Source organism: Arvicanthis niloticus, chromosome 24, assembly GCF_011762505.2.
Source record: "Arvicanthis niloticus isolate mArvNil1 chromosome 24, mArvNil1.pat.X, whole genome shotgun sequence".
NCBI classification, from domain to species: Eukaryota; Metazoa; Chordata; class Mammalia; order Rodentia; family Muridae; genus Arvicanthis; species Arvicanthis niloticus.
Genome location: NC_133432.1, coordinates 6,709,205 through 6,733,245, shown reverse-complemented (window position 1 = coordinate 6,733,245; position 24,041 = coordinate 6,709,205). Strand labels below are relative to the sequence as shown.

Sequence of the window (24,041 nt, the reverse complement as noted above, 5' to 3'; positions counted from 1 at the left end):
TTGTTGACAAGTCATCGAGAGGGTCTTGATTTGGTGGGGCTATGGGATGGCAGCAATACAGCGGCAGAGCAACCCAGGGAGGAGTCAGGCAGGTCGGGGGGCAGCACATGCAGCGGTCTGCCATGCAGAGCTCCCAGTTGGGTCTCCTCCTCATCCCAGAGGAGTGACCCTCGGACAGGAGGCGGTGCCCCGGTCCCAGGCCCAACCCCAAGGCCTATTAATGCTGGGCTTGGAGCAAGTCTATTGCACGCTTTCCTGGCCAAAGCTACGTGGGAAGCTGGGAAAGCAGGCTGGGTAGATGAGGCTGAGGGCGGGGGAGGAGAGCTCGAGGTCCCTTGGCCCCAGGTCACTGCCTCTGAGCCGAGGCCCGTTTGACCCTCCATACATTCTCGGCTGGTGGGAAGGGAAGTTGTCAAGGCCATAAAAGGCAATGAGAACGGTAAACATTTGGCTATGATGTCACCCTGGGTAAGACAGGGCCATCTATGAGAATGGACGGGGACAGAATGACTGAAGCTACATGAACACAGGAGGTTAGCCAACCGACGGCGGGGCTCTTCTAGGCTACGTTTCAGTGGCAAAGACCTGATGGTGTGATCTAGCTAAAAATCACTACAACAGGAAATACATCGCTAGCCAAGTCTACTAAGAATTCTGTTGTCTTTAAAAAAAAAAAAAAAAAGAGGAGGAGGAAGAAGAGGAAATCAAACCAAAGGGGGAAAAAAAAACCAACCAACCCGAGGATCTTAGAGTAGCAGAAGACTTCCAGCCACGTTCGAGTCCGGGTTGGTTTCCTTTTGATGAACGAGTTCAGGCTGGAGCTAAGTACAAACGTCTGTGAATGCTGAGAGTTAACAGTGCAGAGATGACTGCAGGAAGGTGCTCCCTCCCCTCTGAGGGGCGGGGGGGGGGGGGGGGACTGAGCGCTGGCATCGCCTAAGAGCCTTGGCTATCTGCACCCCTTGGAGATGGGGGTATCCGTGCCAAGGACAGTCTGGACCCAGCTGCGCCAAATGCGGGCCGGCCGACCAGGCGGGCGGGCGGGCGGGCGGGCGGGCGGGCGGGCGGATGGTTGCTGGGGTCCCCTGCGGTGGAGACCCAGAGCGCAGTAGTTTCCTGCAGACTGGGATGAGGAGGAGGTGGTTCTCTGGTTGAGACTTATACTGAAGACTGGTCCCAGACCTAGGAGGCGAATATAGAAGAGGGCCTTTAGCGTCCAAGGCCAGGAACTGCTGCTGGCTCCCTGTGTGAGGCAAAACAAGGGTGCCTGTCTTGCTCCTCCTGCAGGTGACAATGCTGCTACAGGGAACAATGCCAACTCAATAGAACCAGCCCTCAAAGAATGGGGTTAGGCAGGAAACGAGTCAAAAAAAAAAAAAAAAAAAAAAAAAAAAACCCAAACGGAATTTGCACGGTTGCACACACATATGCACCCTCAGTTTTAATGAGGAAACCTTTCTTCTTTCTCTGCCAGAAGAGGCATCGTGTATTATAGTAGCATCTGTAGGAGAGTGCCACTCATCTTCAGGGGACAGAAGGTGATGCCTCTGTCTACACTGGGCTTTACAAACTGGACAGCCCACCAAGGCTGACTGAACACCAGGACCCGTGTGAGCATTCATGAGAGTGTGCTTCACAACTCTCTCCACCGATTCGGACACTAGCCTCAAAGCCGCACGGTACCCCAGACTTGGAAAGAGCTCAAATTCTCAAAGACGAGTGCAGCTGCAAGTTTCTGGGAACCTTCCGGAAAAATACCAGCAACTACCATATGTCTACGTTTGTCTGTGTGTTGGAAAACGTCCAAAATGTTATCATTTGTATTTTACAAGGGGGATGCATATGCTTATTTGCTGGTGTGCACAGAACAGCCACAGGAACGACTATCACTGCCTCTGAGGCAGGGAACGGCATACCAGTTGGTAGCTGTTCCCTTCTGAGGTGTGCATACACATGCTTTCCCTTAAAGCACACATGTCATTTGTGTTGAAAGCCCCTTAAAGCATGTTTTCTTCCTAAGGTTGCGCTTCCCCCAAGCCTGCGTCACAGAGATGGAGTCCTGTTTATACAAGCCCTGAGGATGCTGTCTCACCTTGTTAACCTGGGACAGTGGGGTCCTCACGGCTCCCGCAGGCAGCCGGCCCCTGCTGCTGTCTTCAAACAGTCTCCCTGGGGATCGCTCTCTCCTCGTGCTGAGCATCCGGCCTGGGGACTTCTCCCGCTCCAGAGGACGGCCAGGAGACTTGTCCCTGCGCAGCTCTGTCCGGCCCTCTCTGTCTCGGTAACGGTGGGGTGTGCTTGGCTCTCGGGGGTGGCTGGGGCCTTCTGGTGGCGCTGGGCTGGAGGCCACACGTTTGGTGATGTGCTCGTTGTATGTCGGTGGTCCTCGCTTGTTGGGGCTGCTAGGGACAAGAAGTCAGAGAGCTGAGAAGTCACAGGCCCAAAGCTGCAGCTCCTGTCTCTTCCACGCAGGCCCCCTTACAACACTGTTTGGTTTAATTTTTGAGACAGGGTCTCACTCTGTATGCATTCAGCTGGTGTGGAACTCACTATAAAGCCCAGGCTGGCTTCAAAGTCATGATCCTCCTGCCTCAGCTCCTGAGGGCTGGGGTTAAAGACATAACTACCTTTCACTCTTACTAGGAAAAGCTTAGACCCGAGGATGAGGACAGGAGAACCCCAAACTTCCAGGTGTTGGTGCTATCTCCTACTTATTGCATCCTCTCCATGCTCCTGCCTCAGCTAAGCCCTCACTGTCTAACAACAACGGCAAATGGGAACAAATTCTTGTTGCTGCACAGGCAGGTGTGTGGAGGTGGAGCAGCCCAGGGAGCTGCCGAAGGGCCGAAGTGAGGTCAGTCTGGGGTCACGATCTCCTCACTCTATCCTACCAACCTAATATTTCCCAGAGGTCTCCTGTTAGGGGCTAAGCCTATCACAACTCAGAAATCAGAGGCCCACCAAGGGCCTTGGTGCAAGGGTGTAGTTTTGAGAAAGGCTGTCACTGTTAGGGCCTGGATCTGTGACAGCCTCATGCCTAGCGTTTGGTCACCTCTCCCTGCAGGTGGCTTCTCCATGGTTTTGTGGTAACTGATACAGACGCTCAGAAGGCTGAGGATCCCCAGTAATGGCAATAAGATGGTCTATGGACACAGGGAAGACACCTGGTAAAATTAGGAGACCAAACAAAGCAGACAGGGACAGTCCGGCTAGTTCACAAAACCACCCTGGCCAGAGATTACCCACCAACAATCTCTGGTCCTCCGGACCAGCGCTCTTTCCTCTTTCTTTCTTTCTTTCTTTCTTTCTTTCTTTCTTTCTTTTTTTTTTTTTTTTTCGAGACAGGGTTTCTCTGTGTAGCCCTGGCTGTCCTGGAACTCACTCTGTAGACCAGGCTGGCCTCGAACTCAGAAATCCGCCTGCCTCTGCCTCCCAAGTGCTGGGATTAAAGGCGTGCGCCACCACCGCCCAGCTCTTTCCCATTTTGTCTTGCCACACAAGCCATCTATTTGGGAACTACAAGCCCCGGGACACTGGGACCTTTCGGTAGGATCAATCCAACCCTCAGCCCTGGCCTGGCCTGAACTACCTGCGGGAAGGAGCTGAAAATCAGGACAATTTGCAGAAATGATCTTCTAAGTGTCAGCTGGTCGTGAACAGCTTTATGCGCTAACTAGTGATTCAGATAAATGCTCTGAGAGTCAGCCGACTTCGTGTCTCTGGGGTATTAGATGTAAGGGGCCTGATCTCTACACCCGGGAATCAAGGTTTGTAAACGCCTCGAGCTGCAGAACTCGGAGACACAGAAGATGCATTAGAACAAATAAATCCAAGGGAGAGAAATACATTAAGCTTCTTGGGAATGAGACATTCTAGCATGTGTCCACAGGGGCTCATCGAGGCTAGCAGGAGGGAGCTCTGTGTCCAGGGAAGCAGGGTGGCTCGGGGAAGGCCACTGGTGACAGAAGCTTAGATTAATGAGAGCAGAGACAGCACTCATCACTCCGGGCCAACTGGGCACTCTTCCATCTCCGTATCCATAATGGCCAATGAGCTACCACGTCCACTTTATGGTTTCTGCAGAGTTATGGTCCCTGCTCTGCTAAACCGGCCAGGAAAAATGGGGCCTGCCGTGAATCACAGTTAGCCAAGCCAATCATAGACACTCTGACCCGCCCACAGCAGCCAGGAGCAAAGGTGATTGGTGAGAACAGACAGCAGGTAGGAGTGGGGCTTGCTGGGTACCACCCCCACCCCGACCCCAACCCCTGGGAAGCCAGCAGGTTGCCTCTTTTCCATTCATGGCACCTGGAGCCCTTCTGGTCAACGGAACAAGCAGGTACTTACAGTGGACCAAGTGAGGTGCGTGGCCATAAGAAAGCCTACTCCCAACACTTGGACCCCTCTCTGGCATGACTTGGAAATGACACTAAGGTTCTAGGCACTTTAGGGGTGCACACTCGTCCACCATGCCATCACTCTGGGGATGGGATCAAATCGAATGGCATTGGCGCTGGCCTCTCAGCACATTCCCGTGGTTAAAACCACCATGACGAAGAGAAAAGGCCATTGCTCAGACACGTTAAGGTACAGAAAAGAGTGCACAGTGCACTGTCGCTTGTGCTGCATAGAGGCACGGGACCACACATCTCAGACACATTGGCTCCTATCCATCAATAAGAGAGACAGTGTGTCCTGGTGTGGCATCAGAATATTAAAGACATGTCTGTCTTTTACAATACCTAAGGATTCTGGAACACTCGGTGATGTTGATCTGGACACCAAATTATAAACCCTAGAGAATAAGGACAGTGCCCTCTGTGGTCCTCTCTACAGTCCCAGATGTGACGCCTCGCACCAGGCAGGGGATCCTCATGGCTGCTTACAGGGTAGCCCATAAAATAGTCCCCTGGACTAAATCTCAAGAGCACTGTGGACCGAGGTCTCCAGTTTCTCACACATCCCTGGAACAAAGAAGTCTCACAGCGATCCTCAAAACCGACCTCACACGACTTAGAACCAAACACCCAAACACGGTGCTTGGAGACCTGGTAAAGCAGCCTCAGATGAAGAGCTGGTCATCTGTCACGTCAGGGTTCCCTGGATTGACTAAAACCACATTGACTGCAAGGCTGGGGACAGGGGTGGCACAGTGGCAGAGCCCTTGGCTAGTATGCCAGGCCTAGGATTCAATTCTCAATACTGCCAAAAACAAAAACAAACAAACAAACAAGCCACGTGTACACACACACTCATGCGTGCTGACCGAAAGGATTGCAAAACCAGCTTGGAGCAAGCCAACAGCAGTTATGCAAGAGAACCAAACTTGCTCAGGCTCAGGAAGGACTCAGCATGCCCCGAGCCTGTGCCTCTCCTCAGATCGACAGTAGAAGTGAAGCCAGCAGGCTTGTCACCAGACAGCCACTATGAGGAAACAGCATCCTGCAACATCTGGAAGGTGCAGACAGGCTCCAGTGCCCTGAAGGCTCCCTTCCAGGAAAAGATCAATCTCTGACCTGGAAAAGCTACACAGACAGACACTCAGGGCTGTCTTTGGCGGACTGAACCTGGGGCTTGCTGGACAAGAGGAGGCCCCACCTGCCAGTTGAACAGTAGCCCTGGCTGAATGTGGAACATGCCTGGGGCGGTCACTGACGTAGATGACAAACTTCTTTTGGGGCTGATAGAAACCTTTTAAATTTAGATATTGGTGGAAACTGGATACATGTACAAAACCGCTCAGACCACTAAACTGTACACTTCGAAGCGTGTCCTATGGCCGTCTTTATGGTATGCGGTATCACAGTAGAGAACTTAGTGGGATTCAGGGGACTGGAGCGTTTGTGCATGGAAATTTACTCCCCACTATTTGAGAGTAAAGAGTTTGACGTGCGTGTGCCTGCGTGAGTTTAAGGACACCATGTGCGTACAGGTAACCCAGAAGATTAGAAGAGGATGGCAGATCCCCTGCCACTGGAGTTACAATGTGAGCCTCCTGGTGTGGGTGCTGGGAACCAAATGTTAGCCCCTCTGCAAGAGCCATACACACACTCTAACCACTGAGCTGTCTCTCTAGTCCTCCTCACAGTGAGATGTTAAGAGGGTTGAAATGGAATTATGGTATTTGGAGGTGGAGACACAGCTTTTAGGATGCGAGCAGGGTTGGATACAGGGACAAGGTGGTACACATGTGTGTGTTAGTCCCTGTCTTACCATGTGGGCCCTCAACTTCAGAACAGTACTGTATTGGCTGGTTTTCTGTGTCAACTTGATACAAGCTGGAGTTATCACAGAGAAAGGAGCCTCCCTTGAAAAAATGCCTCCATGAGATCCAGCTGTAAGGCATTTTCTCAACTAGTAATCAAGGGGGGAGGGCCCCGTCCACTGTGGGTGGGGCCATCCCTGGGCTGGTGGTCCTGGGTACTATAAGAAAGCAAGCTGAGCAAGCCAGGGGAAACAAGCCAGTAAGTGACATCCCTTCATGGCCTCTGCATCAGCTCCTGCTTCCTGACCTGCTTGAGTTCCAGTCCTGACTTCCTTTGATGATGAACAGCAATGTGGAAGTGTAAGCTGAATAAGTCTTTTCCTTCCCAACTTGCTTCTTGGTCATGATGTTTGTGCAGGAATAGAAACCCTGACTGAGACAGTACCATGAGGCTCTTTATAACCAACCCAACACCAAGTATCTCATCGTAGTGGCAGAAAGAGAGACTGATATATGGTATAGTTTTTATGGAGTAGCCCACATGGACTTGTACACATATAGATGCAGAAAGATGTCTGAACAGAAGCAAATTTGGTTTCTTCCTGGGTGGTGGTAGTGTGAGGGGGAGGAGGGGAGGAAGGGAGGAACAAGGAGAGAAGGCAGGTTCAGATCCTTGCTGGATGAGGGGTGAGGACTGTCTGAGCCAGAAGTTCAGGGTAGCATGGTGTGATGGTTTGTATATGCTTGGGTCAGGGAGTGGCACTATTAGGAGGTGTGGCCCTGTTGGAGGAGGCATGGCCTTGTTGGAGTAGGTGTGTCACTGTGGGTATGGGCTTAAGACCTTCACCTTATCTGCCTGGAAGCAAGTCTTCCACTAGCAGCCTTCAGATGAAGATGTAGAACTCTCAGCTCCTCCTGCACCATGCCTGCCTGGATGCTGCCATGTTCCTGCCTTGATGATAATGGACTGAACCTCTGAACCTGTGGGCCATCCCTAATTAAATGTTGTTCTTCATAAGAGTTGCCTTGGTCATGGTGTCTGTTCACAGCAGTAAAATCCTAACTCAGACAGATGTTGGTACAAGGGACTGGGGTATTGCTATGATAGGCCTGACCATGCTTTTGTTTGAAAGAATGTGGATTTGGGGACTTTAAAAAGCTATGGGATGTTTTAAGTGAGTCGACCTACTAGAATATGGAAGACTTTGTTGCTTTGAGTGATTTGAATTGTGCAGACCTGGCCCAAGAGGTTTCAGTGGAGAAGAATTTCAGTATGTGGCCTAGAGACTGTTTTGGGGGTACTTTGGTGAAGAATGTGGCTGCATTTTGCCCCTGTCTGAAGAGTGCCTGATTCTAAGGTAAAGAGATTTATTTATGTATTTATTATTTTATTTATTTATTTATTTATTTATTTATTTTTGGTTTTTCGAGACAGGGTTTCTCTGTGTAAATCTGGCTGTCCTGCAACTCACTCTGTAGACAAGGCTGGCCTAGAACTCAGAAATCCACCTGCCTCTGTCTTCCAAGCTCTGGAATTAAAGGCTAGACCACCACTGCTCGGCTGGTAAAGAGATTGATATTAATTGCATTGACAAAGGAAGTCTCAGAAAAGCCCAGTAGAGACTTTGTTCTCTGGTTAAGTCTCATGAAGAGCGTTTTGAACAAGCGTAGCAAGTTGAGAAAGGAAAAGTATAAAATATATGGTTCAACTATTAAAGGGACACATGAAGTGAAATGGAAGTGAATCCTGTATCCTAGGAGATGACAGATTAAGGGATTTGGGGGCAAGATCCTACCCAGCTAAACTTAGATCCAGGCATGGTGGACCACACTTCAATCCCAGGAGACAGGCTTGTGATCTCTGAGTTCAAGGTCAGTCTGCAGAGCATGAGCCAGGACAGCCAAGCTTAGGCAGTGAAGGAGTTGGAAAAGAGGAAGCTAGTGATGATGTAAATAGAACAAGGGGGCCATGTTCCAGCTCCAGCAAGCAGCAGCACGTGGCAGCTTTGGCCACGTGACTCTGGCTTTGTAGTAAAGAGGAGGAGACTACTAGGACAGTTGATGCTGGTTAGCTGGAGCTAAGAACTTAGTGCTGAGCCGGGCGGTGGTGGCGCACGCCTTTAATCCCAGCACTTGGGAGGCAGAGGCAAGCGGATTTCTGAGTTCGAGGCCAACCTGGTCTACAGAGTGAATTCCAGGACAGCCAGGGCTACACAGAGAAACCCTGTCTCAAAAAAACAAAAAACAAAAACAAAAACAAAACAAAAAAAAAGAACTTAGTGCTGAGTGAGAAGAGACCAGCTGAAGAGATGGCAGAGCGCTGACTGCTCTTCCAGAGGTCCTGAGTTCAATTCCCAGGATCTACCTGGTGGCTCACAACCATTTGTAATAGGATGTGATGCCCCCTTCTGATGTGTCTGAAGACAGCAACAGTGTACTCATATACATAAAAATAAATAAATACAATTTTTTTTTTAAAGTGAGACCAGCATTACTGAGGTGAAATCTTCTGGGAAGTGTTTTCTGAGAGCACACAGAAGCTGTGTCCCAGAGATAGCCAAGGTTGTACCTAAGGCTGCAGCTGGACTTGGTAATGTGTAAGAGTCACCCAGGTGGTACTGGTTTGAAGGCATGAAGGGGTCATGAAGAGTAGCTGAGGCTTGGCACTGTGAGAGGCCAGGGAAGCCTCCGTTGCAGTTGATGGCCCAGGACTGAAGGGGTCATGCAAAGGATTTGGGGCTTGGCACCATGAAGAGAGCCTATGAGAGGCTACTGGTGAAGCCTAGTTGCAGCAGAAGACCCCAGCATATTGGAGATGCCAGTACTATGGGCTGATCACCAAGGACAGCAGTGGAGTGGATCAACCTGAGCTTAGAGTGCTACAGTGGGCAGAGCTGGAGAAGTGATGCCAGCCCTTTGGAGAGCCCGGAAGATCATGTGTGGATCCCAGACACTGAAACAAGAAGCTGTAACATTGAAGTTGCCTTGGAGACCCCAAAATGTTCAAGATGCCAGAGCTGTGGGCTGAGGAAAGCTGCTAACAGGGAGTGGAACCAGCTCTTCTTGCACTCAACAAAGATAAAAAAGGAGTTGGAGATCTGAAGACCGCTTTGACATCAGACATGGAGATGCAGAGTCTGGAATTTGCCCGGCTGGCTTCCTGTCTTGCTTTGGGGATTACAGTTAAGTGACTGGATGGATCTCAGAAGAGACACTGAATTTTGGACTTTTAACACTGTTGAGACTGCTATAGACTATGGGGACTTTCGAAGTTTGACTAAATGTATTTTGCATTATGCCATATTTAGGTACAGCCTCTATAGACTGTGTGTTTGAACAAGCCTATGGGAGCCAGGGAGTGGAATGTGATGGTTTGCATATGTTTGAGTCAGGGAGTGGCACTACTAGAAGGTGTGGCCTTCTTGGAGTAGGTGTGTCACTGTGGGCATGGGCTTAAGACCTTCATCCTAGCTGCCTGGAAGTGAGTCTTCCACTAGCAGCCTTCAGATGAAGATGTAGAACTCTCAGCTCTGTCTGCACCATGCCTGCCTGGATGCTGCCATGCTCCTGCCTTGGTGATAATGGACTGAACCTCTGAACCTGTAAGCCAGCCCCAATGAAATATTGTCTTTTATAAGACTTGCATTGGCTATGGTGTCTGCTCACAGCAGTAAAACCCTAAGATACATGGGAACTTGACAAGACCATTATCTGTTTAAATTAAGGGGCAGGTAACTGTACTGATGGCTCAGCAGTTAAGAGAACTGGCTTTTTTTCCCCCCAGAGGACATGAGTTCAATTCCCAGCAACCATATGGCAGTTCACAGTGGATCAGATACCCTCTTCTGGTCTCCTTGGGCACTGAGCACACACATATATGCAGGCAAAATATTCATATGCATAAAATAAATTTTTTAAAAAAATGAGCCAGTTGTAAGTAGCATCGTCTGGAGGCAAAGGCAGATGGTCTTTATGAGTTCGAGGCTAGCCTGGTTCATAATAGTGAGTTCCAGGCCAGCTAAGGCTACAAAGTGAGACCCTATCTCAATAAAGCAAAAATAAATAAAAATACGTAAATCTTTATTCTTAAAAAAAAAAAATAAGAAAGAACAGAAACCAAAGAGACTACTACTTAATACTTTCTGTGCCCTTTGAGTATTATATCTGGCGGTTAGGTTTCCAACACAAATATAAATGCAAATTATAAAATATTAGAACTCTGAAGAGTTCACAGGTTCCATAGAAGCCTCCAGGTGGCTTGGGAAGCCATGGCCCACCCCCACCCTCACCCCTCACTCATCATGACCTCCCCTCTACTTGCCTCACCTCCCGGCCCTCCTGATGCCGATGCCCCTCCCTTGTTTCCTTTCTTTGAGGAAGTCCTTCCTGGTCCCAAGTCTAGGCTGTAGGTCCTCCTGTGAGTTCCCACAGTGCTCTAGTGAGCCCATCAGGACTAGACCAGGGTTCCAGTTGCCTCTCTCTTGCACTGGGCGTAAACATCATGAAGAAGGGGCCACAGGTTTCCCTGGGGCTCAGCGGCTAGCAGGACAGACATCTACCAAAGCAAGGAAGCCTAAGTCTTGACCTGTTTTCAACAGAGCCACTGAAGGCTCCCTCAGGGAAATGTCAGACACTCCCTGCCGCTGTGACCAGGAGCCCTCCAAAATCTGATGCTTATGATGGCCGTAAACCAAAAGCATGCTTCGCCTTGAGCATCTTCACGAGGTGGAGGGAAGGAGACTCAGTACCTGCGGGAGGTGGAGGGCACCCGGTGCTGCTCAGTGCCAGACTCCTTCACGAGGTTTCCTTTGCAGCATATGACCCTTAGCTTGTCCTGGTAGGAGGAGGCCAGGTAAATTGCTCCGGAGGAAATTGCGGGGCCCAGGTATCGAGGGTTTGGGATTTCCAGATATGCTCGGGCAGGGGTCCTGCAGGATTCCAGAAGAGAGTTGACAGTTGTTACTGGCTACCTCCATTGCTGTGTGGCACTCCTGTCTTCACAGCATGGAGGGAAAAGCTTACCCCAGTGAGGAACGCGCCTGGATCTCAATCACTTCCAGTGAGTTGAAGTGAGTCACAAACAGATAAGGTTCTCTGTAGGCTGCAAGGCCGCCATGGAGGATGAGCATGAGGGAAAAGGGGGTGGGGGGTGAGTAAAATCAAAACTGAACAAGGACCAGTGACCCAGCATCCAGCACCCGTCACAGCGTAACCACACTAGCTTGGGCTCAGTCGCTGCTTTGTCGCTTATTATAGAGTAAGACAGAATAACTTACATCAGACAAATGAGTTAAGTAAATTACTGCATCCCTGTGGAACTCTGCACAAGGTAAAGGATGCGTCAGGAAGCCCTGTATCTACCCACAGTGCACTGCTCAGTCAGCAGAGCAAGTTCAGGTCTACCATATGCTTGTATTTGCACAGAACACTGGGGAGATAAGCTCAGGAAAGTCCTTCCCTGTGGGGACAACAAGGTGGACAACGTGGATGGACACCAGGGTGAGACTTTTCCTATGGACCTGTTTACACTATAACACACTCCGTGTTTCTAAAGATTTTTTTGCTCGTATATGAGCATGTATGCACGTATGTGCCTACTGCCCTCAGAGATCAGAAGATGTCAGATTCCCTGGAACTGGAGTTATAAATGGCTGTGAGCTGCCATGTGGGTGCTGGGAACCCAACCGGGGTCCTCTGGAAGAGGAGTCAGTTCCCTCTCCAAGCAGAGTTTTTAGAAGACCAGGATTTAGACATTGTGGTGGGGCTTTACTGTTATTCTTATTTGCTTCATTTTGTAGATAGTCTCCCTGCGTTGCCCAGGCTGGCTATGAACTCCAGACCCCTCCTGTGTGCCAGCAAAGCAGCACATCTTAATACTTCTCTCTCTCTGAGGGGACACTGTAGCTAGAGAAGTCAGAACAGGCCCTGTCCTCCCCTGTGTTGTCACGGCTGCTCCGCTGGCAAGCCGTGACTCTGAACATGGCAGCCCTGTTGGCCTGTTGAACCAGCAGAATGTGGTGCAAAAGAAAGGCCAAGATGCCTCTGTTTATAGTCCTGGATGAGTCCAGACAGAGGAACCAAGGCCTCTAGGTAAGTGACCCCTGTGGCTAACAAAAGAAAGAAAAGCAAAACAGAAGAGAGACAGAGAAGCCACCTTGTTTCTGAGGCTGTTTTGTACTTTCTCCTTTTCCTAGATCCCAGTGACACCATGAGGGACACAGCTGAGCAGACCCAGAGTCAAGGACAACAAGCTGTTGCTTTAAGCTCCTGAGTTCCAGGATGGCTTACTGCATAGCAACAGGTGAACAATAACAACAAAAAAGTATTTTCTCTTACATTTGTTTATTTACTCTGTGCATGTGCGTTCATGTGTGTAAGAGAATGTGTGTGCATGTGAGTATGTGTGTGACAGACATAATGTGTGTGCATGTATGAGTGTCATAGAGTATATTTGTGTGTGTGACAGAGAGAGGCAGTGTGTGTGACAGTGTGTGTGTGTATGTGCGTGATAGAGACTGTGTGAGTATTTGTGTGTGTGTGATGACAGAGAAACAGACCGAGAGGAGAGAGAGAGAGAGAGAGAGAGAGAGTGTATGTGATGTGTGTCCCCTTTTGGACACCGTGGTCCCGAGGAGCATCCAGAGTTTGGTTCTATGGACCTGCACATGTGTCTCTTCCTTGACCAACTCCACATTTAGGACATACAACCAGAGAACAGCATCTGACGAGACAGCACAAGGATGCCTACCACGGTGTTTGCACTTACAGAATGGACTGATACAAGCTCACTGTTCTGCCTAGTCAGAATTAATTTGTGTTCAAGTATGCCATGGGACACTACACAGCCTTGAAAATGACTTAAAATCCACCAGGAATATTCTCCTTTGTACCATGAGACCTTACGTTCCACAAGGATGGACTATGGCCTTGAAGACTTTCACGGTTCTCCACAGACACTGCTGGGTGAATTCTGCCCACACCACTTACGTCCATTAGAAGACAGCAGCATCAGACCAAAGCTAAGAGATGATTCCTTCCCAGGACACACACAAGCTTTGGCGAACAGGCCACCCCTCCCCCCACCCTGTACCTCACATACCGAAGGCCAGAGGTAAGCGACTCCACTTGAGATCATCTGTGCGGCTACGTCGTCCATAAGAATCCACGAACACCCCAAATTCTGAAAGGCACCAAGGGCATGGGGACGTTAGCCACATATGCTTTGATGGGAGTCTGAGGGTCAAAGCCCAGGGACAACTGACTGGATCTAACCAGACTGGCAAAGCCAGATGACCGCCACAGAACCATCTCCAGTTTAAACTGAAACTTTCCTAAGTGAAGTTTTTCTGACTGATCAGTTTTCCTCAAGAAAGAGTGTTCAAGCCAAAAAAGAGTCAGGCAGTCAGGCAAGAAGGGGGGAAAGAAACACCCCGAGATTAAAAAGTAAGAAAAAAGAAAAAAAAAAATCAAGAGAAAAAGTAGTAAAAGCCAGAGGAAGGCGGTGAGCAACGGGAAGCAGGGGCGGGAGGCAAGAAAGAAGCATCAGGATGGCCAGGCCACTGCCCTGTGGGAGGGACCCGCAGTGGGCATCCGTGATGCTGGGCAGACATTCTCCACCCCCTGGGCAAGGGACCCACCGTGGAAGCACAGCAGGTATTCCTCTCGCTGCCCAGCACTGCTCGCCTGCACAATGGAGACGGGGAAGCTGTTGGACGAGGAGGCGAACACAGCAGGTGCCAAGGAATGGTCGTTCTTGTCCAGGAACTCTGTGAAGGCAGGCCAGGTGGGGCTTCAGGGACACAGCCGGGGCTGCCCTCCCTCTGCAGGGCCCGAGCCAAGTGGGGCTGGGAGGAGGATAGAGGAGGGCAGCCATACCGTCAAGAGTGTACTGCTTCATATCAATCTCGTAGAACTTGTTGGTTCCAATGAGGATACTGTAATTGGTGAAGTGGATACAGCTGCAGGGCTCAGAGGTCTCTATCTCCTGAGGGGAGGGGCACAGAGGGACAGAGATGACACAGGACCCAAGTTTCTGCTGCTCTGTCTCTGCCTGAAGCTCTAGCCAAGCCTCTGACAACATGCCTGCCAGGTGACCCATGACCTGTATGGTACCTCATTACCGCTGCTCTACCCCAGCCCCAGTAGGCTGAAAAACTAAGGTGGAACTGCCGCTCCCAAATGGGTGAGAAAGGCCATTTCCACAGACAGGCAAAACAGTACCAATGTGTCCGTGCAGGAGCAGAGGGCTGGAATCCCACACCAACTCCTAACAGCTGGGGTGCCTGGCCTGGTGTCTGTTTTTGGGCTGGCTTGTAATTTGCTGGTTTCTAACTTGAGGCTGCATCATCCACACAGCATTACTGCATCCCTGGCTTAACGGCCTCCTAATTAGTTGTAGCTGTTTCTAGGCCAATCCTAATATCATTAAAACAAAAGGTAGCCAGCATGCTTTCTCAGAGAGATGGCCAGGAATCCTGTTTGCCTGAAGCCAATGGTTCAAACTTTAATCATCACCTTCACAGAAAATGTATCCATCCATCAGTTGCATGCCAAGTCTGAGGAAACAGAGATGTGGGATGCTGCCTTGAGATGGTAGGAAAAATCAAAGGTAGATTCGGCCTTTGATGGGGAAAGGCAGGTCTTTCCCGGCTTTACTGTCCAACTTGCGAATCAGAAAACCCTGAAGCGGCCAGCTCCGGCCCTGATGCAGGGGTGGCCAAGAAGCTCTGGCTAACAAGCCCACAGAGACAGCAGTTCACTGACACCGTGGACACATGACTCATTTCCCTTTTCACTCTGGTGTTATCATGGCATGACCAGGCATGAGCCAGACTTGTCACTACACAACACACTTAGTCTGGGGACAGCAGACACTGTCTCCAGAATCGAGGCAAAGTTAAAGGGCCACACAGCGGTCATCCCCTACAAAGCATTCTGTCCTGAGAACCAGACCCTTGATCACAAGACAAAATAAAGCCAGTGCTGGCTTATCCCTTATCACCAAAAACCTCTAGGTGCTGATGGAGATGAGACAGACACTGTCTGGGACTGTTAACTTCTAAGACAAAGCTGCCTTCTGTTAGCTCAAAGGGGCATCTCCTCCATCCACCTTCAGAAAGCTGACTCTGCTGGGCAGATCCCACACAGAAATAAAGAGAGAGGGGACACTTTGGCTACCACAGGCTCTGGGCTCTTCCAGGAAGGACAGGTCTCATGCTTTAGAGGGGAGGCCGGGCTGCTGGCTTGCCTTGCGGATGCAGTACTTGCTGAGGTTGTCATTGTAGCGGAGGATGACGACTTTGCTCGGCGTAGCGGCACAGATGCAGAGGCTGTTCTCGATCTAGAAGCCAGGGGGCAAGAAAGAGAACTTGTCACCAGCACCAACTAGAACTCTGCGCAAAACTAGACAAGGTCTCAGCCTCAGCACCAGAGACACTTGGACCAGATCGCTTTCTGTGGTGGAGGTAGGGACCACCTGTACACTGGAGGACAATGGGAACACAGTGGCCCTCACCACCAGTGCCTGTAGCACCCCTAGCTTGTGATAATCAAAACTGTCTACACGTCACCAAAGGTCTCCTGGTCTGAGGCTCACTGACTTAGCTGGGAATAAGAGAAGGTCTAGGGGCCATGTGACATCTCACAGTTCATATACATGTGCATTTGAGTGGAGACAGACTGTGTTGACATTACCCTGAGTGGGGGAGGACACGGTGTTATGGGGAAGGCGAGGGGTAGATACTAGGGAATTTTGTGAGGTGACTCATCTCCACTGTCACCTTGATGATTTGGAACCCCTGAGGATATACACCCCGGGCGCAGTTACAGGTCTTTCCAGAGCAGATTATCCCAGGCAAGGCTTCCTATCTGGTGCTGTGATCAGATCCGCTGACATAACAATGCACAGGAGACAGAGTTTAACCTGGTTCTCAGTGAAAGGTGCAGCTCACGGCTATAATCAAAACCAGGCAGCAGGAGCTGGAGCAGGTGGGAGCGGAGAGACACAAACACATGCGTGCTAGAGCTCGGCTCGCTGTGCTCAGGTATCTGACCTAGGATGCCCTGCTTAGGGAATGGGCCAGCCCATGACTAAGGCAAGCCAGCTCATACTGATTTATATAGGGTAATCCCCCAAAGGCATGTAGAGGGGGCTCCTCTCCCAGGTGGTTCTAGATTGTCCAGTCAGCAACAAACAACGACCATCACAGGGTGGTCAGCAATGGGCTGAGCTTCCACACTGGCTACAGCCGGAGGGAGCCTGAGGAACACGAGCATTCCTGTCTGCCTTCTGATACACAGGTCTGAGCAAACGGCCTCGAGCTCCGAGCTTGGCTGCTATGCCTTCCCAGCCATGAGCAGTAGAGAGGAAAATGCAACTCACAGGAGATGTTGGGCCTGGGGTTGGGGAGGCTGTGCGTGTAATACAGTATGATGCTTTACAATTTACACGCACATTCCACATTGTTTTTAGTACTCTGAACAATAAAAGGACCAATTTATAATTTTTAAGTTATCTTTGAAAATCAACATGTACATTTCTAAGTAACTCACTGTTCATAGGAGAAACTTTAGAATCTGTGGGATGCTGATAAAAGCACCCGCATGTGTAGATACAAGGAGCAGCTAAAACAGTAGTTAGAGGACAATGCATAGCCTTGAAAAAAAAACAAAACCCTGCTACGGGAACCTAGTGAGCTAGAGAAGAAACCAGGAGGATAATGGGAAAAAGTCAGGGGAGAGTAAATGAAGGAAGAGAAAAGGCAAGGGCAAAAGAAAAAAAAAAGTGTTACAAAGTAACGCCGTGACACAGACGCCAATGCTGAGTGTGTGTGTGTGTACATACACGTCTATGTACACACCATGGTGCATGGATGCAGGTCAGAGTACAACCTTCCCCCATCCACTCTGTTGAATGTGGTAGAACTCAGTCCTTGGAGCACAAAAGCTCATATCAGCTGAGCCTGCTTGCAGGTAGGGGATGGGGAGTCACTGCCCTCAGCTGGACTCCTGCCATTTTTCCTGGTCTGACTGCTCAACGAAGGTGGGGTGCCAGAGTATACAGACTGGGGAAGGTTAACTCAAAGAGGGGGACTTATCCATCATCCTGGTTCCGGGGAAACATTACATGGGTTCAAGGGGACAATCTTGGATCATCAGGCTTATGCAGCTGAGCTGCCTTTCGCCAGCCAAAAGCTAGCGAGGCTGTATCCCAAAACAAAACCCACGCTTGGTTTGGCCGTCATCAGAAGTGTGCACAACTGTAAATACTCTTAGCCTTGTCAAATGTTAGATGAAACGGCCAACGACAGACCAGTGTGTTTCTACGCTGAATTTTGGTAGGTTGAAAACCCAACAAGACTGGCACCAGCAGTTCCTGCTACACACCTGCTCCTCTGCCTTTGGCTCCTGACACTGCAGAACCCACACAGACTGAAGGGACCTGGGCAGAGTACAGTGGTGCCAGCACAGAATGGCCTAGAGGCTGTTGTCTTGGCGTTATTCCCATGAAGGTACAGGACACTGCCTGCACTAACACTGTAAGTCATCTGGGATGCTGAACAAAGGACAGAGAGCACAGGACCCCCATCACTGCACACAGCAGGGAGGTCTGTGGCATCTTTGCATTTTGCTTTGTTGCAAGTGGTGGTTCTGGAGTCAATCGCTGGCAGGTACCGAGGGACCACCAAATAAATATAATTTAGAATTTCTAAGTTTCTAGTAATCAACATACTTTTTCTATGTCAAATTGGTTTTTTCCAGGTTATTTCTGTTCTGTCTTGAGACAGGGCCTCATGACATCTGTAGCAGGCTTGGAACCAACTCTGTAGACCAGGCTGGCCTTGCACTCAGAGCCCTGCCTGCCTCTGCCTCCCTCTCTGCACTCTGTGACCCTGTGTTTCACCATCGGCTTCCATGTTCCTCAGACATTTCCTTTAGATCCAAAGCCTGGGCCAATGTTTTATCTACCCAAATGTCTTATCTACCCAAATGTCTTATCTACCCAAATCAATTCAGCACCAGAAGGAACCCAAAATGGTCACAGGCCCAATTTTCAAGGTCAACCAGTAAGATTGGTGAGAAGAGGAGGCTTAGTTTCCAGAATATTTCATCAGCAAAAGCCTGGAGGGGAGTTTACCTTGCCAGCAGCGAACAAGTGGCAGCCTTTGACGGCTTCGAATATGTTGGGGGAGATGTCGGGCTGGGCGGGAAGGTGCGACTGTGCCAGGGACTGCTTCACCTTCTTCACATCCACTAGACACAGGGCTCGCTCTTCCCCTGAGAGGAAAGAACAGCGGTGGTCAGGGGCTCCATCAATGAAGACACAGAGGACAACCGGTTTACCCATGACTGAAAACCACAGGAGCCTATGTGGACAAACTAGAGGGTGCTCCTTATCCAAGACGAGTGGGGCAGAAGGGATTCCGAGTTTGGAATATCTGTGTATAAAATGAAATACCTAGCGGATAGGATGCAGGTGTATCCATGGAATTCCTTTGTGTTTTGTAAAGCTCTGTGGTTTACAGTTAACTTTATACCGTAGTTTGTGTGTGTGTGTGTATGTGTGTGTGTGTGTGTGTGTGTAGGGGGAATCCTACATTTTGACTGAGACCCATCAAATGAGATACAGGAAGGAATTTCCCACTGGTGATGCCATGGTGACACCCAGTTTGAGACTCTAGAAGGCTGTTGGATTTCCTGATGGGGACACCTGCCCAGCACGCATGTCCATTGTCGCGGCCCACGCTTTAGATCTGAAATGATGGGGACCCCCTGCCCAGCATGCATGTCCATTGTCTCGGCCCACGCTTTAGATCTGAAATGATGGGGACCCCCTGCCCAGCACACATGTTCATTGTCTCGGCCCATGCTTTACATCTGAAATGATGGGGACCCCCTGCCCAGCACGCATGTCCATTGTCGCGGCCCACGCTTTAGATCTGAAATGAAAGCTGTTGATTTCTCAGTTCTCAGGTTCTTGGGAAATGGGGATAATTTTGCAGGCAAAAAACGAAAGGATTTGAAACATGCTCCCTGAACGTGGAGGGAAGAATGTGTTGGGAACAATGACAGGGTCCAGCTACTCAGATGTGTCCATGGTGTGAGAGACAGAGAGATGAGAGCCAATCCAGATGGGGTGGCAGGAGGCTCAGAAGTTCAAGGTCATCCTCAGCTACATAAAAAGTCCAAGGCTAGCCTGGGATACCTACTTCAAACATTTAAGCAAATAAGCAAATAAAAAAGTCCTGCCCACAAGTAATGAGGCTAAAAAGAAGACACAAGCCAGGGCCATGGGACAGATGGGCCCACGGGTTCAAATGCTGTCGGACTTGGTTGGGGTTCATACCCATGATTAACTCAAATGCTGAAAAATAAGTAAATGCATGTGTACAGAAAGGAAAGGCGTGTAGCAAAATGTCGGAGAGTATGAATCCAGAGGAAGGGTCTGAGCATCCAGGAACAGGAGAAGGACCTTGTAGTAACCACACCATGGTCATGTGCAGGAGGCTAGCTCTCAGGAGGTCACGGCCCACACTGGAACCGAGGCAACTAGAACAAAGGGCCTGATGAGATATTCCCAAAATTCCTACATGTGAGAAGGAGAAGGGTTCGGAGTCCAGGGTGAGCCTGGGCTACATGAAAGCCTATCTAAAACAGAAACAAAGTTTGACTTGACTCAGTCCGTGAGGCCTTGCAGCGTACACACACATAAAATCAAACAGATAAGGTGGTAAGCCCAGGGTCTAATGGGAGGTCTTAGGCCTCAGAGAGAAGCTCCCATGAGCTCATAAGAGACTCCATAAAGGAGCAAGCCTTGACTAGCCAGTGTTCTTCTGTGGTGATAATTTGCTGGTCCCCAGCATGCTCCTGCCATGCTACCTGCATGAGGTCATGCAGCCACGGAGACCTTTTCACCAAGTGGGCACGATGCCCTTTGGGATTCTAAACCTCCGGGGCTGTGGGGTAGGTAAATAAACCTCTTTTCTTCATCAGAAGCCTGGTCTCAGGTGTTTCGTTATAGCAACGAGAGCTAATTCAGCATTCTGCATGTAGCAGAATGGTACGGTGTTCCTTCAGAGTGTCAGGATGGTAAACTGGACATGGACAGGGAACCAAATGTGGACAAAGGCCCATCAGCTGTGGCTTAGCATCAGCAGAGACGCACAGAAAGGGGACGTTGCTGCTCCAACCTGCGGCCAGGAGGCTGCCTCTGTGCATCTCCAGTGTGAAACTCGGCTCTCCAAGTGCTGCCCATAAAAGCCGACAAGGAGGCTGTGTGCTAGGCTCCCACCTGCTATCATGAGTAGCTTCTCCAGGTCCTTGATGATGTAGATCTGGAAGACTGCTCCAATTCCTGGGATGTGGGTTAAGGAGTTTTTCAAGACGTTCAGCGCATAGAGGCCTTCCTCGGTGCCCACCAGCACCACCTACCAGGACAGAGGTCCAGAGACAGTGTAAGCCAGACACTACAATGATCCCCGTGTTTAATGGCAGCAAAGCCACCCCGCCCCCATCCTGACAGTGCGCGACTACAGCCGGCTGTACCTGGTCGCTGAAGGGCAGGGTGCAGTTCATGTCAAGACGGTCATCACCTTCCAGTTTCAGCAGAGAGTTTCCAAGTAATTTCTTTCCATATAGGAAGGAAAACAGAAAAGACGAGGCAGGGTGAGTTCAGACTATCTATGACCAAGCCGTCCAGAGGGACAGTAACCTAAGGTCAAGCTCAAAGGCACACAGTGGACCATAGCCTCACACACACCAAGCCAAGTGCAAGGCCCCTGAGCCTGACCCCGGGCTCGGGCCACCATCTTTTAACTGAAACCCTGGGCCACTGTTAATGGTCCCTTCAGTGCCACCCTTAATTAGCTTCAGTTACAGCTTGGTGCAGACACACACAAGTGGGTGACATAGCACAGATGCTACTCCACGGACAGGAAATGGTAAGACAAAGGTGCAAGAGGGTTAACGAGCTGTTAGGAAGGCCCCTCCCCCACCTCAACTGCAGCAAGAACACAAAGTACAGGTGTCCTCAGCAAGCCAAGCCTCTAGGTCTCTTTACCTCACCCCACACCGGCTGAAGCTCACGGCAAGTACGGTCACATGCCTATTGTACACACATTAACACACATTTCAGAAAAAGGTTCATGTGTGGAACAGGACACAATTCTTCTGGAGGCTCACAGTTAAGAACCCTCCCACTGCTAAGTGTCTAAAAAAGTTCTGCTTGGCCTTCAGAGGAGCAAGCACCAATGAGCAATGAGCATGGTCTGTATCCGGGAATATTCCCGGAGGAGCGGTGCCGATGGAGGCACAGCACATTTGAGGACAGGTGGGACTTCAGACCTGCCTACAGAGAGCAGACGCTGCAGAGGCAGCTGGACAGATCGTACAGCTTCCCCGAGCGCAGGTGCTCACTGGCGTCTGCTCTGACTTTCCGGTCAAAGTGCTTATAACTCGGGGAGGAAACAGGAGGGCTTCCTTACAAAGGCTGCAGTGAGGCTGCTCCAGGCAGACCGCAGCTTCCCCTGCTCTGCACCACAGACTGAGTCATGACCCTCCCCATGCATGGCCATCAGCTCTCAGATGGAGCGAGCAGGAGACCCTCCCGCCATTCCAGTCAGTGCCCACAGCCGCACACCCTAGAGAAGCCCCGAGCCCACGTCATGATCACATACTCACAGCATCGGCTTCTGCCTTTTCCCTAGAAACTCTCCCACCTGCGACGACAGACTCTAAGGCGGTGACCCAGCGCTGCTTGTCGGGAAAGCTGGGTGCTAACAAGTAGAGTGTTCTCCCAGGCCAGCAGGTGGTGTGTGGGTGAGACTCCATCTTCAAGATGTATGGGACATCTACAGGAGTTCAGAGAGCACAAGGTTGGCCTTGGAGGCTCCCTACCCCACCCCCCAACAGGGACGATGATGTCACAGCATCAGAATCCCACCACACCCTGCAACTTGAGTGCCTCCTGAGATGGGGGACTGGAGGTGAGGTGGTCCTTCTAGGCAGAGCGAACTGCCACATGCCCATCCTGCTCCTCTAAATCTGTCAAACCCAGCCCACCTCCTGGGCGGGGCTCTTCTGGATCCCACTCACCTGCTTTGGCTGTATTTGCAAGTTCAGAAGCACCAACGGCACCATGAATAGATACATCCCCGTCGGGAAGGCACAGCTCAAATTCTTCCACCGGCCTCTGTCCAGCTTGGTGCAAAGAGGAAGGTTGGAAAGAAAAACAAAAGAACAGGACCAAGAACGAGAGAAGAGAGAGAAGAGGGAGGAGAGGAGAAGAGAGGAGAGAAGAGGAGGGGAGGAGACCAGAGAAAAGAGGGGACAGGAGGGAGAGGAGAGCAGAAGAGAACAAAGGAGAGGAGAGCAGAGGAGGGGAGGGGAGAACAGAGCAGAGGAGGGGAGGGGAGAGGGGAGGGGAGAGAAGGGGAGGGAAGAGGAGGGAAAGCAAAGGAGAGGAGAGCAGAGGAAGGGAGAGGAGAGGAGAGCAGAGCAGTGGAGAGCAGAGCAGAGGAGGGAGGGGAGAGGAAGAGAGGGAAGAGGAGGAGAGGGAAGAGGAGGGGAGGGGAGAAGAGGAGAGGGAAGAGGAGGGGAGGGGAGAGGAGGGGAAGCAAAGGAGAGGAGAGCAGAGCAGTGGAGAGCAGAGGAGGGGAGAGGAGAGCAGTGGAGAGCAGAGGAGGGGAGAGGAGAGCAGAGGCGTGTAAAGAGCCGCACAAGGACAAAGAACGGAAAGAGGTGCAGACAAGGCAGAAAGGGAAGATAAAAAAAAAATAAAGTGTGTCAGATGAAGGGCACAGTCAACTTTCTGCCGCCGCCGCTGCGGATTTGCGGGCTAGTTGACTGAGGCGGAGGCTCTCTGGTGTGTTAGCAGGTGGGGTCTTCGGGGCAGCACCCTGCGGGTCCTTCAAGGGGGAGACCTATAGATTGAGTATCGCACCAATAACCTTTAGAGAAGTCACCTGGCTTTTAACTTTGAAAACTGGGAAAGCAGAGAAGGCTTGCGAGGCAGTCAAAAAAAAAATTAATTAATAAAACCAAACACTAAAAACAAATCCTTCACTCCAACACTTGGAGGCCTGGGTTAGCCGCGTGCAATGACATTCCCCTGAATGACTAATTTACCTTCTCTGGCTTCATTGTCATAGATGAGGACTTTTGAACCCTCCAGGACAATGTACTTCCTGTCCCAGCCTTGCTGTCCCCGTTTGTTATTCCTGGGGAAAGAAAGATGGAAGAGAAAAATATCGGAACGGAGAAGCAAGTGGGAGGGCTCCCTCAAAGGCACTTCCCTGTGATCCTCCCGCCAGCACCTCCCTGAGGCAGGCCACCCTGGAGGCACCTGGGCACTTTCATCCACCCTTCCAGGTGCAAGCTGCTGCTGGGTTCCTTGCTCTGGAGACCTGGGGAGTTCATTTTGTCTCTGCAGAAGGCCTCGGTGAAGTGTGTGGCGTATTCAGCAGGCAGGCCACAGGTGGCGGGCAAGCAGGTGGAGCACTTGGGATGACACATCACTTGACATTCTAGAGAAGAGCAACCAAGAGCCTGAAGACACACAGTGCGCTTCCAGCCAGGCCCCGAGATTCTCCACCCCCAGTAGGACTGCAAGTGAAGCTGGGCATGCAAGTCATCCAGATGCTTTCCTAGGTGCCAGGTCCCCACAGGGACACAGAGGGCCACTGCCCTTGGCCCAGTTTTGCTGGATTCAGGCTATGCTGCCCAGAGAGGCGTGTGCAGGAGCCTGCTTGCATGTTCATGATGTTCGAGCAAGCAGGTGAGAGACTAGCCTGACACAAAGCGGCTGGAAATTAACAAAGGTGGAAGCATTTTGCATACT

The 24,041-nt window shown here is 50.6% G+C and overlaps 1 protein-coding gene across 11 annotated transcripts in view; it reads right to left on the bottom strand.

Annotated features, from left to right (window-relative positions):
* Positions 1-1,051: 1,051 nt before the first annotated feature.
* Cit (citron rho-interacting serine/threonine kinase) overlaps positions 1,052-24,041 on the bottom strand; it is a 165,529-nt gene continuing 142,539 nt past the window's right edge. For 5 of the 11 annotated variants that reach the window (XM_076922553.1, XM_076922557.1, XM_076922555.1 and 2 more), the window contains 16 exons: positions 23,547-23,727; positions 23,330-23,421; positions 22,298-22,402; positions 21,884-22,053; positions 21,264-21,308; positions 20,750-20,830; positions 20,496-20,631; positions 18,342-18,481; positions 15,453-15,545; positions 14,081-14,189; positions 13,843-13,971; positions 13,305-13,385; positions 11,228-11,306; positions 10,954-11,133; positions 2,093-2,402; positions 1,052-1,182 (listed from right to left, as the gene is read on the bottom strand). In XM_076922553.1, coding sequence (XP_076778668.1) covers positions 1,159-1,182; positions 2,093-2,402; positions 10,954-11,133; positions 11,228-11,306; positions 13,305-13,385; positions 13,843-13,971; positions 14,081-14,189; positions 15,453-15,545; positions 18,342-18,481; positions 20,496-20,631; positions 20,750-20,830; positions 21,264-21,308; positions 21,884-22,053; positions 22,298-22,402; positions 23,330-23,421; positions 23,547-23,727 — 1,955 coding nt within the window. In that variant the 3' untranslated portion in view covers positions 1,052-1,158. The remainder of the gene's footprint in view (positions 1,183-2,092; positions 2,403-10,953; positions 11,134-11,227; positions 11,307-13,304; positions 13,386-13,842; positions 13,972-14,080; positions 14,190-15,452; positions 15,546-18,341; positions 18,482-20,495; positions 20,632-20,749; positions 20,831-21,263; positions 21,309-21,883; positions 22,054-22,297; positions 22,403-23,329; positions 23,422-23,546; positions 23,728-24,041) is intronic. The other 6 variants (XM_076922556.1, XM_076922558.1, XM_076922559.1 and 3 more) reach the window with 2 other exon arrangements.